Source organism: Sinocyclocheilus grahami, unplaced genomic scaffold (genome assembly GCF_001515645.1).
Source record: "Sinocyclocheilus grahami isolate Dianchi unplaced genomic scaffold, SAMN03320097.WGS_v1.1 scaffold351.1, whole genome shotgun sequence".
In the NCBI taxonomy this organism is placed as follows: domain Eukaryota; kingdom Metazoa; phylum Chordata; class Actinopteri; order Cypriniformes; family Cyprinidae; genus Sinocyclocheilus; species Sinocyclocheilus grahami.
Window position 1 is genome coordinate 842603 of NW_015505530.1, and position 13021 is coordinate 855623.

General features: G+C 35.2%; 1 protein-coding gene across 1 annotated transcript; it reads right to left on the bottom strand.

Moving 5' to 3' along the window:
* Positions 1–2523: 2523 nt before the first annotated feature.
* LOC107548634 (putative ZDHHC-type palmitoyltransferase 6) lies at positions 2524–6388 on the bottom strand. The gene is made up of 8 exons (XM_016229405.1): positions 6254–6388; positions 5986–6118; positions 5335–5513; positions 4844–4917; positions 4591–4753; positions 4391–4473; positions 4111–4301; positions 2524–3574 (listed from the first exon to the last, which is right to left on the bottom strand). The coding sequence occupies exons 1-8, from the start codon at positions 6343–6345 to the stop codon at positions 3119–3121; spliced, it is 1371 nt and encodes a 456-aa protein (XP_016084891.1). The 5' UTR covers positions 6346–6388; the 3' UTR covers positions 2524–3118.
* Between the last annotated feature and the right edge of the window lie 6633 nt (positions 6389–13021).

Here is a 13021-nt window from a genome sequence, read left to right on the forward strand (position 1 = left end):
TCACTTCCAAAAAACAGCTGTTAAAGGGTTAGTTTGGCCCAAAATTTTAGAATTTAATGACAGAATTTAAATGAGTAAAAACTTTTTTTTTTGAATAATTTTCTGATATTTTCCATAAAATAAGCTCCAAAAAGTACAAAAAAGTAGTCTACCTATATATAATCTGTGTGCTATTTATAGAATTTTCTGAATAAAATAAAATAGGAATATACTGTACTGCATTTAGCTATTTTTATGGTGATTTTGTCATTTTTGGAGGTGACAGACATGGCCATTATGTCATTTATGAAAAGAGCTGCATATAATTCTAAAGATAGAAATATAATAGAAAAACAACAACATGGGCATGGAAAAACATGAGGGTGAGTAAATAGCATATTTTTCTTTTTAGGTAAACTAATCCTTTAAATTTTTATTCATCTTTCATTTTGCTTTAACTGTATTATTAGGATCTAGTAGTTGCTTTGATAATGAATTTATTTAAAAAATGGTTTCCTAAAATAAATCCCCAGTAACACTTTTCACAGCGTCCATGTTACACATAGTACATTTCACAACAACTGCAACAGTAATAATGCTCTGAATGCAAAACTACATGGTGACTGTTCATCAGAAGATCTGAGATTTCATTTAAAAAGTTTATGCTGAAAGGCTCACAGTGACAGCTACTATATAGACAAATCCTCTAATTACTTATTAACAATGAGGCATTCCAAAAAGCATCCACAATATACTACATAGTGTACATAGTCATTGGTCATATAAATGTTTTGAATTTTAGAAAATGTTTGCCATTCATACTGTGGTACGCATCAAGTTGTTGCAATCAAATTACAATAAAGAACACTTTCAGTCAAATAAGATGATTAAAAAAAAACTCACTTAATTACCTAAAAATCTCCATCTCTCCATCACAGTAAACACTCCGTTGTACATTAGGGCTTACAATTTAGCATATTCACATATGGCATTTGAAAATAACCGCCTCAAATATCTGTAGAAGTAAAAGGAGAACTAGTTATAAGTGTAAAGTTCACCAATGTGACATCTAGCCAGAGGCTCCCACTTAATATCTTAAGGAACTGAGGGGAGGAGAATGATTTGCCAAAAATTTATCACATATAATAAATCCACGTCTTAAAGAAAAATTAGAAATGAGATCAGTATTTTTACATTCACTACTCTAGATTAACTAAATTCTAGCTAAAACTGTGTGCTTAACTGCATAATAAAGGGGAAATTTCCAAAAGCTGAGGTGTGTAAAATCACAAGAAGGTTGGTAGATTGACGGAGACATCTAAGGAAATGACGACTGCTAATGCAGAAGTGAAAACAGCAGTGCACTGTGCAAGTGCCTCTTATTATGGCCTTAGTTGGATGTTTTCCTACACTTAATACTGCACTCTAAAAAATGCTGGGTTGTTTCATCCCAACTTTGGGTCAAATATGGACAAACCCAACCGTTGGTTTACATTTTTACATTACATTTTTAACCCAAAAGTTGGGTTAGTCCATATTTGACCCAAAATTTGGATGAAACAACCCAGCATTTTTTTAGTGTGTGATTAAACAAATGCAATAAATGAAGAGCAACAATATCAAGTCAAGGTTTATTGTTGCTTTTTTGCAGAGTGGTATGTATAACAGTATTGCTTTATGGAGTCGAGCCAAGGGCATTGTAAATTGTGTGATTGCCCTGGAAAAGTCATGTAATATTACATGTAAATACCGATACAGGAGGAAAATTCTTTTTGACTTGAAAATCAAAATGTTTCAAAATGTAATTCAGACTCCAAGTAGAAGCCTGCAACCATCATTAAAATACAAATCATCCAGGCCAAGTCTAGCGTGGGACCAAATAAACTAGCAATTAGACTGAGTTATCATTTAATTTAATAATAGATATAGAGGGAATGAAGATGAGCACATGATGCACTGATTCACTGTGAAAGACTGAAGAGTTTTCGACTCATAGGGAAACAAATGCCTCATACACATAAAAAAGGTTGTCTTAAGAAAATACAATAAACAGCCTGAATCAAACCCTGGACTTGGATGTTCTATGAATAACCTTAAATGTGAGACTGAATATGCTCTCTTGCATTAGCAGGACTTTGCCACAATAGTATCAAAATGCCTTTACTCATTGCCATGTCACTTAGACCAATGATATAGGTCTGCAGATTCCCCCCTGCATGGTATTACTGCAGCAAAATCAATGGAAAATTAGCAGCAGACTATACAGGCCTTGCAGATGATTAATGATGGACAACCATCTTAAAAGCAGGGCTGGGAATGCAGCGTGAGAGGCTTCCCAATCCTAATGCTGAAATTGATGTTACAAAACAAATGTTCTAATCTTTATTTTGTAGAATAACAAAATCAAATACTTTATCCCAATATAATGTGTTAATAAATGACTGGACATCCATTTTTAGTGCATTGTTTTTGCAAAAACAGATTTATTTTTTACTTCAAAATATTAAATGAAAAATCAAACTATAAATTTACACAAAGACATTTATTTAAAATGTTTCTTATTAAAAAAAAATACAGATACAGTTATGGCAAGGCAAGGCAGCAGTGACCTTTGTTTATGTAAAGCACTATTACGAAGATTTATAATTTAGGTAATGTAATTTTTGTTTTTGTTTATTTTTACAAACTATGGGAGTCTCAAATTAACAATCTTCCCTGAAAATGAAGGTTGGAATGCACTATACAATTTTTAGATTCTGAACAGTTTTTAACAATATGCGTTACACAATTGCTGACATTGTAAATGGTTAAACAAAACAAAACTGGGCATCATACACTAAACGACTAAGGATCGCATTGACTTAAAAAAAAAAAACTAACTCTCGCAGAAACATGCACCTCACTGCTAGGAGATGCATGAGAAATGAAAACAATGTATGGTCTAAAATCAGCGCAAAATATCAATCATGTTTGATATCCTTTGAATGGATAAAATTGTAGTCTGAAGCTAGAAAATCAGAATCTGAGCCCATCATACACTACGGGACTGTGAAGTATGTAACAGAAGTTATATATTCCAGCCTTTATAAACTACAATAAGAGACTAAACTGTGATGTTGCTTGGAATTTCAAAACATCTCTATATACTGAAAGACTGACTGTGCTCCCGTCTTCTCCCTTCAAGCAGAAAAGTGAGGATTGTTCCCAGCCGTTGTCTTTTAGAAGGCCCTTTGTGGTCATACCGCCTAAAATAGGTGGTGGTTCCCATGGAAATGGCATCAAGCTGCTCAACTAGCAACCATCCCACCCAGATCAGAGAGAAGATGTTGAACAGAGTCAGCAGGAGGACCGAGGCCTCTCTTCCCGCCACTGAGCCCCAGTCAGACATCTGCAAGCCTGAGAGTTTCAGGCAGAGGTAATACACGGCACTGAGGATGAAGATGAGGTGAGCCATTACCATAGACATGATGAAGAGGATGAAGATGCGGTGGTTGTCCCGTCCCACACATTGATTGAGGAAGAGGCAGTGGTGGTCGTAGTCTTGGATGCACATGTCACACAAACGGCAGTGTTTACAGTTGTCCACTTGCATCAACTGAAAGAAAATAGCTTGTGCACTTTTGAAATTTGAATTTTGATAATAATAATACATTTAAAAAATATATATATATTTGTACGTGGGGATTTAACTAACCAAAATGATTGGTTCAAACATAGACATATTTAATGCTGTGAATAAATTAACTTCTTAAATTTCAATTTTCCAATCTCAAAATATGTCAGCAAACAGTTTAAGATCCAGTACTGATTATTATAATTATATTTTAGAATTTGTATTATTAGAAAATATATTATTATTATTATTATTATTAGCAAACAGATTAGGATCCAGCTCTGATTATTATTTAAAATATTTTTTTTGTTTTTATTTATTATAAAACCATTTTTATTCATTCAAAATATTGGTTTAATTATTATTTGAAACAACACACAGCAATATTAAAATATATATTAATTAAATAATTCAATTTGATTTAACCATCCAAAAATAGTTACAACCCTCCAAAGAAAACCATTTTGATCAAGTAAATTTGAAATGTTAGTCAGAAGAGATTCAGACCCAGTGCTCACCTCACAGTAAATACAGAATCTGTCCGGTCTCTTTCCGGCTTCTATTAAATCTCCTATGCTGGAAAACTGGGAATCAGTGTCAGCTTCTTTGAGTTGTCCTGGATTCTGATTGAGAACTTTCCAAAAAAGTCCAACGAACACACAAAAATGGACAAGTGAAAAATTGAAGAGGGTATAAGCTGGCCAAAAACGTGAGCTGTCAAGGAATAATTGACAAAACAACCAAAAGATTTCAACTTTTGAAAGAGGTTGATTGACATAAGCTATTTGCAAAGGATATTAGGTAAAAATTTATAGAGAAAGCAAGCTGTGGAATGAATTACGCCCGCGGTCAGTGTTCCCAAGTACACAGGGTTTGGTAACCTAAAGTACAAATTAAAAAAATAAAATAAAATAAAAAGAGTAAAAAGTCATTGTGCAATCATCATCCTTTATATTATTAGTTATAAGCAATGCAATTTCCAATCACAACCCTCTAACCTTTGAAAGCTGCTCAGTCTATGATATTGAGAAAGAATGACTTTTGCCATACAAGGGAAAAGCACTGCAGAGAAGATAGCCCCATATTGACCAAGAGCTGCAGCTATAATGAGAACCACAGCCCCACTGAGAGACGGCAGCAGCAGCATCCAAAAGTACATGCCTGCAGAACAGACCATTACACAAATAAGCATTACAGCTGATGAATAAATATCATTATACAACAAATCCAAAGGAAAAGAAACCATGATACCATATGAGTCCTTAGGAATCAGATCTTTTGGTCGTTGACTGAAATGCGTCAAAATCCTAGAGAGCTGCTGATGTCTACAGAAATATTAGAGAAAAAAAAGCAGAAATAATCTTACTGGTCACAATTTAAACTTCCAATGTAACAGTATTCACAAATAGAGAATACAATACTGCATAATTTCCCTGATTTTCTTTAAATGTACCCTACTTAAAGCTATAGATTAATTGCAGTACAGATCAAGTAAAGTATTATTTAAGACTCCTGGTTTGACCATGTAATTTATTATAATTACTTTTTTTTTTAATTAAATGAATTTCATAAAATGTATACAAATTTCCTAGCCTGTGACAACTCTGGGTAACATAAATTTTAAAAAATATATATTATTATTATTTATTCAAATAATAAATAAAATGTAAAATAAAAATTATTATTATTATATATATATATATATAATTTTTATTTTTTTTCCTCATTGATTCTCAACAGACCTAAATGTCTTCCCTTGATTACAGAGGTCTAGAGGTGTGAGGCCAGTGTGGTTTTTCATGTGTAAAATGTGGAGCCCGGCACTCTTCAGCAGTAGCCAGCACACCTCAATCATGCCTTTCTCTGCAGCCACGTGAAGTGCTGTCGCCCCCTGGTGGTCAACTGCCTCTGGTGTGCATCTCTGGTTAAAGATTTAGAGCAAAAACAACTGAAAATCAGAAAAGCTGCCAATATCATGCAAGCACTTCATGAACAAGAATTAGATTAAATGCATATCTGAACCAATAAACTGTGATTTCTGACTGTTATTGCATTGTAAAGGATTAGCTTTATAGATGAATATGATGATGCTGCAAAAATTTGCATTTTTGGGTGAACTATTCCTTTAAGGAAAATTTAAAACTTTGGAAGAGAAGAACTAATAGATTAATGGCATTGTTTTGATTCTCTCTCTCCCTCTCTCTCTAGGAATAGTAGAAGTGTAAAGGCTGGTTCCTGAAAGTAAAAAATGTAATGAATTTCCACAGTGATAGGAGCAATTTATAAAAATTTTCAGGCATTCTGCATTCTCCTATCAGTTTTTTGGTATCCATTTCGTCCAGTTGTACCATGAAAGAGAACTACAAGCAATGCTGTAAAATAAAAGGGCTTACATTTGCTCTAAGGAGATAGCGGACTACGTCAGAATTGCCTGTGGAAGCTGCCAAATGCAGCGGAGTGACCTTATAGTTATCGGCATCAGTGAAACGGAACATTCCAGTCTCCCACAGGTACTGCGTGGCAATACTGAGAAGAAGAAAGCGAAAAAAAAACATAGGGGAAAATATATTTGAGCATGCAGTATACACCAAAAACGAATTATAATTCTTGTTTTTGTTTTAACTTTTGACTGCCACTAGTGTAACAGGCCCAGTTACTTACACGCTTCCTCCACCGACTGCATGATGAAGAGACGTTTTCCCTTGCTCATCTACTATGTGCAAGTCTGCACCGTGCTGCATCATTTTGTGCATGATATAAATATTGCCATTTCTGTTAGAATAACAGTGCAGTACAGTAAACCCTCTTCATTGGACACTGGTGTAATGATCTTTCAGGAGAAGTAACGTTTATGATGGATGTTTTAATAAAATTCACAAACATAAGATAGATGAGCAAGATGGCGGACATGTCTACCTGCTTGGAGCTGTCGAATGAGGAATCTACCTATACATATCTATGGTATATATAGGTTAAGACTTGAGACCTTTCACAGAAACCTCTCCCGTCTCTTTCTTTTCATAAACAAATAATTGCAACACCGTAAATGATGAAAGCGGCATTAACAGAGTTTGATGTTATTTAACGACATCTAATTTTAAATGCGGAGCCTGGTAATCCTAGGAGGGTACCCCGACACGTAATTGTACATTTAAAAGCTGACAACTAAACACTATCGTAACTGTTAAAGCTAATGTTAGCTAGCTAGCGATGCTATCTCGTAAACAACATCAAAATGGTATTCTTGATAATCGATAACTTCATAGTAATGAACTGAATATGTACACAGGGTTGCCAACTTTAGTTGCCTGGCTGGAGTGAGATCAGTTACAGTTGTGCAGTAAAATTCACTTTTCATTCATGAAGACCACATTAAAAAATGTGCCATAAATGCATCTCCTGGCAGAAAACAAAGACTTTTTAAAGGGGTCATATGACGTTGCTAAAAAAAACATTATTTTGTGTATTAGGTGTAATGCAATGTGTTTACATGGTTTAAGGTTAAAAAAACACATTATTTTCCACATACTGTACATTATTGTTGCTCCTCTATGCCCTGCCTTTCTGAAACACATCGATTTTTACAAAGCTCATCGTTCTGAAAAGCGAGGTGCACGCTGATTGGCCAGCTATCCAGTGTGTTGTGATTGGCTGAATTCCACAAGCGTGTGATGGAAATATTACACCCCTTACCAGGTTCAGGAAACTTTCCTCCGTAAAATGCGCTGCACACACTCGAATATTTGGTTTGAACTGTTCTGGAACAGTGTTGTAAATAAAACTTAAAGGGTTAGTTCACCCAAAAATAAAATCCTAGGTGTATATGACTTTACTCTGAATCACTTAATGCACAGGTTTATTTTTGACATCGGCTCAGCAGATAGTTCGCTCCGTCTATTGCTACAGTTATTACCGTCAATCATAGCGCAGAATAATTTAGAGGATTCACTGGCTTAATATTTTACACTCGCGTTTGTCATTTCTGAAACAGTATACGGTAGTATATATAGTATACATCAGTGTTTCCCAACTGGGGTGCCGTCTGTCGAGAGCAGGGGTGGCGTGAAAAGAATATATTTTTTATATTTTTAAATTGCAAAAATGTTCAAAAAAAGCATCTATTATATAATATCTATTTCTGATGTCGCCAATAATTAGAGATGCACCGAAATTTCGGCTGCCGAAAATTAGTTCACCGCTCAGGTTTCACTTTTACATGGTGTGACGCTCTGCATATTATCCTGCTCTATGCATGTGCGCTCCGCTCAGTCGCTCCACTCGTATACCGTTCATGCTCTTCGGAACAGCAAAGTCCACTCAAAAATTGAGCCGACAGGAAACATCGATGTAGTACAGTATTGTTTCTGTCTGCAATAGCCCTACTGTGTTGTAACATGGTGTGGTATATGGGCAACTCTGGTAACGCTGCCCTCTCATTCATTGATCTGCTAACCGCTATGTTATGCTCGCGTGTTCTGATAATAATAGCTTTCTACATTTTTAATATAACTCCGATTGGATTTGTCTGAAAGAATGAAGTCATATACACCTAGGATGGCTTGAGGGCGAGTAAATAATGGGCTAATTTTCATTTTTGGGTGAACTAACCCTTTAACCACTGATTTCTAGTTGTGTCCTCTTTTGGAAGGCCACACAAAGTAGTTTGGCATTCGCAACTAAACACACAGCGTCTCCACAACATGGCAGCGCCAACAATACTACAGCGAGAATTAAAGTTACGCCTTCTTTCTTTGCATATATATTTGTTATGCAAATCTTCCCACACAGTGACGTAGATATGTGGGGGCATGTTTGAATGAGGCGTTTTGGGAAGACATGGATGAGAGTTCACTTTTATACAGAATATCTCTTTGGGTTTGAGACTTTAATCTTTGCGACTTCTGTATGAACAAACAGCTTTTAACACTCCAAGACAAAGGAAAACAAACCAGCAGATGGAAGCAGAGGTTCACTCATTAGCTCAGCTGCCATTTCAACCTAGTTATTTTCAAGTCTTGCTTTTGGATTTATTATAAAATTACTATTTGTAACACATTTTAGTACTTTTACTGTACTGAAGTTTAATGTATAGCAAGTGCAGGAAGTCATGTCATTTAAAAAATAAATAAATAATTAAGCAAAGACAACAGCCTAGAAGGGTTAATTATTTAAATAGTTAACTAGTTAACTATAAATTAAACAAGTTAATTATTAATGGTATAACAATTACATAATAATGCATTAAATATTTTTAGATTTAATTTAAAAACTAATTTTTTAAAAGTTTTATCTTTAACTGTAGAAGCTGCTAAATAGACTTGCTGCTGTAGTTTTGTTACTCTGAATTTACTCTGAATCACTTAATGCACAGGTTTATTTTTGACATCGGCTCATCAGATAGTTTGCTCCGTCTATTGCTACAGTTATTACCGTCAATCATAGCGCAGAATAATTTAGAGGATTCACTGGCTTAATATTTTACACTCGCGTTTGTCATTTCTGAAACAGTATACGGTAGTATCTATAGTATACATCAGTGTTTCCCAACTGGGGTGCCGTCTGTCGAGAGCAGGGGTGGCGTGAAAAAATATATATTTTTTATATTTTTAAATTGCTAAAATGTTCAAAAAAGCATCTATTATATAATATCTATTTCTGATGTCGCCAATAATTAGAGATGCACCGAAATTTCGGCTGCCGAAAATTAGTTCACCGCTCAGGTTTCACTTTCACGTGGTGTGACGCTCCGCGTATTATCCCGCTCTATGCATGTGCGCTCCGCTCAGCTCTGCTCAGCTCCACTCATATACCATAAAGGTTGGGAAACACTGGTATACATAGTATGGTCCTTTTAGACAAGCAAAACTTTTCTTCAAATTGTGAATGGATTATGTAGAGAGAGTTTGACAGTTGACCGGAAATGACTGAGCTGGCTTATCTAAAACCAGGAAGTAACTGTGCATATAGTTCATTGTGTAAATAATTAAGTTATAATTAATACATGTTAAATAAATTATTCAAGCTTGTAGAAACTACTTAAATCACAAATAAATGTATAGAGCTCAAATGGTTAATTCCCTATTATTAATCATAATTTTAGTCAAAATACCAGTTGCTACAGGTAGTTGCAAATGTAAAACCATAATAAAGGAGTATGAAATCTCGCGAAGTGAGTTTAGTATTTGTCTGTTTAATAATTCCCCTTTTTTAATGACCGTGTTGACAATTTCTGTATAGTATTTTGGAGAAAAATATACTATATGGTTATTATATGGTTAAATGTATGGTACATTTGTCGAAGGGTAGGACATCTTACACAGGGTAACAGGTATCGGAAACAGACTGGAAGGAAGAAGCATGGCTAATGAAACGACAAATGCATCAAAACGTATCGCACATCTAGGTATTTTCTTTAATCGATAGTATAGTGCATAAATAGATAATAAGCAAACGATAAGTGGGTGAAAGAATGAAAAAAGAAAAAAAAACAACACTTACATGACGCTCTACTGACCTGAATAGGATCAGGAAGGTTCAAGTGAAATGCTAACGAAGATAAGTAACAATCTCTTTCATCATCATCTGCCACTGTGGATCAATTACAGCCCCCTTAAAACAAAAGTCTCACCTTTTTGTTTCAAAACACCCCGATCCTGCTGTAGTAAATGGGTAACTCGCTCGATCTCACCCCGTTGAATCGATTCAAATATACAACTTCCTGAAGACTGCAGCATTCTGCCACCATATATTTACGCCTTCTTCTGCAGGCTGAAGAAATTATTGGCCAACTTTAAGAAATTCATTATAAAATGATATCTTAATTGGTCTGGTGCGGCGGAAAAGTCTACATCCACGATAATATTCTCCCGTTAGATTATCAGTCATTCGATAATTGAGTGAATCTGATAATATGTAAATACGCTGTACTGATTTTATAGGAAACTCCGCCCTCTGGAGGTGGATGGGGTTATGTTCAACCAATGAACGGAAGGGAGTGGAATGGCTAATGCTTCCTCTAGTGGGCGCTCGGCGGTCAAGGTGTTTTGCATCACTGAAGCTAGAGAATCGTTTGAAATATGCAAGGTATTTAAATGCAAAGACTGGTACATAATATACAAATAAAACCTTACTTAAAAAAAGTTTTAATTTGTTTCCATATGATGCAACCGCAAACGACTGTGATTGGTTCAGCTACACAAGCACCACATGACAAGGTCACTAGTCTGCTACAATAACGCCACTGAAACTTACATATTCATTAAGAAATAAATAGGAGTAAAGAAATAATAAATAATATGACTCATCTTACCTGGCCAATTAGAATCAACCACTGTTTTTCCATTCTATCCACTCATTTCTATGTTTTTAACATCTCACAGTCAATTTCAAAGTACAAATTAAAATGAGAGGCTAAAAATACTCTACATAGTAGAACATGTCCCATTATGCACAAAGTGAAGTTTGAGTATATAAACTTAATGTTTATACTGACAATATTTTAAATGTGAAAATTATCTAAACATATATGAGTCCCTCAGATAATTGTACGAGGATTTTATCTATTACATTGTTTAGTCATTAGGTGATTTTCATTGTTCTTATTTTAGAAATGTTCTTTATATTTGTCTACAGTTTCCATGTTGTCTAGTCGTGTAATATTTTTGTACTATCTTAAATTACCACATGATGTCCCTATTGCTCAACATCTGACGCATTTTAAATCACTTTAAACACCAGAAGGCATAGACACTATTTACGTTCCCTCAAACTCATTTTTGATTGGTCGATTTTTAAATCTCCTTTTTGGAATAATATAACTAAAATCAGAGGTATTGCTTCAATAAAGTCGTCTTCACATGATGCTACTTTGTCTATTGAAGTGCTGAAAACACGCACACGCACATCCTTCTCCTTTTTTTCACTATAAGGAAGTGAGGCACATGACCAGGCGGAGTTTTATACTGTGCAGAGTTCAGGCAACAAGAGTGGGAGGCATGTCTCAGCCGGCCACTCACCGATTGCTGTGACATGGGAAGCCAGAGGAAAACCTTCTGTCCAGCCATACATCTACGTACACAAGCCTTAGCAGAGACTTGAGATGCCACCCACCAAACAACAGGTATGTGTGGGGTTACAGACTGACTAAACTGGAGTTTTGCCTAGGGTTCATATTGGTTTGAAAGGCTGATTCACATATCTCACAACAGACTCATTTTGACAGCTGTTGTTGTGAGGTTGCCTGCTGTCATAATTCAATAGTTTTTCTCATTTAAGTGCATTCAAAGCATTTCTGTTGCTTAGAGACTCAACTTCTAGGAGGACAACAAAATAAAGATAAAATAAACGAGGAAGCTTGACTGATTTTAATCGGGTGCTTTATAAGCATGATTTGTTTGCCCTCAAACTAATTTGTTTGTATCAGGTTTAAACATTTCAGCAAGAGACAAGCCAGCTATTGTAGAGCATTAAGAATATTTTACGCAGTGAATAAAATAATGAGATGACATTCGTGTGCTGTATTTAGACATTGAGTGAATAAACTGGTGGGAATGTGCAGTGCAGACATGTCATTTCTTCAGGAATGTGAATTGTCCTCCCTGTAGCAAAACAAGCTCACTTCTTTACATCACAAGATCCCATTAACATGTGAACAGCTGATTGTAAGATGTGATTGTCTTTTGGTAACAGAAAGAAGGCAGTTGCCGATTTGCCTTTTAATGAAAATATGTTGTTCATTAAACATGAAACATTTCAGTTTCAGTGTTTATACTGTACATTCCTTTGTGGCAACTTCCTATAAAAAAATGTTTTTTTGCTCAGAGTTTCAGGTATCAAGTTTGTCTCAGGTGTTTGAGCTAAAATTCCTAGAGCTGTAAAATGATCCTGTTGTTATTTTTATTTATTTTAAGGAGCCAGTTGGAGAAATGGACCGAATCAATAAGGAGAACGGGGAACTTAGTGCGTCAGGGGAGAGTTCAGAGAGCATAGAAGTGAAAACTACCCAAATCCAAAGTGAGACAAATGGGGACCTGAAAGCACATGAAGATCCAGTGGTGCTTCTGAAAGAGCAACTAACTCAGCTGGGTACTATAAGCCAGCAGTCGCCAGAACAAAGAGACCAAGAGCTCAACAGACTTCTGCTTCTGTTCATCCAGGTACAGAAAATCAGTGAGCTGATTATTCAGTTGATCAAACATTATACATTGGCATTTAAATATGATTAATTGCATACAATATGTTTAGTTTATATACAAATTAATATATTTTACAAGCACACACAAACACACTACTGGTCAAATGTTTGGGGCTGGTAAGATTTTTGTTTTGTTTTTGAAAGCCCAGTGCTGCTTTTATTTTATCATATATAATACAGTAAAAACAGTAAAATTGTGAAATAAATAAATAAATAAATATATATATATATATATA

What these genes read in the sequence shown, in the direction of transcription:
- LOC107548634 (XM_016229405.1), bottom strand. Translation starts at nt 6,345, where the DNA reads ATGCACAAAATGATGCAGCACGGTGCAGACTTGCACATAGTAGATGAG. An exon ending in GATTCCTAAGGACTCATATG is followed by an intron (nt 4,754 to 4,843) that starts GTATCATGGTTT and finishes TCTGTTCTGCAG; the next exon opens with GCATGTACTTTTGGATGCTG. An exon ending in TCTCTATAAATTTTTACCTA is followed by an intron (nt 4,302 to 4,390) that starts ATATCCTTTGCA and finishes TTGACAGCTCAC; the next exon opens with GTTTTTGGCCAGCTTATACC.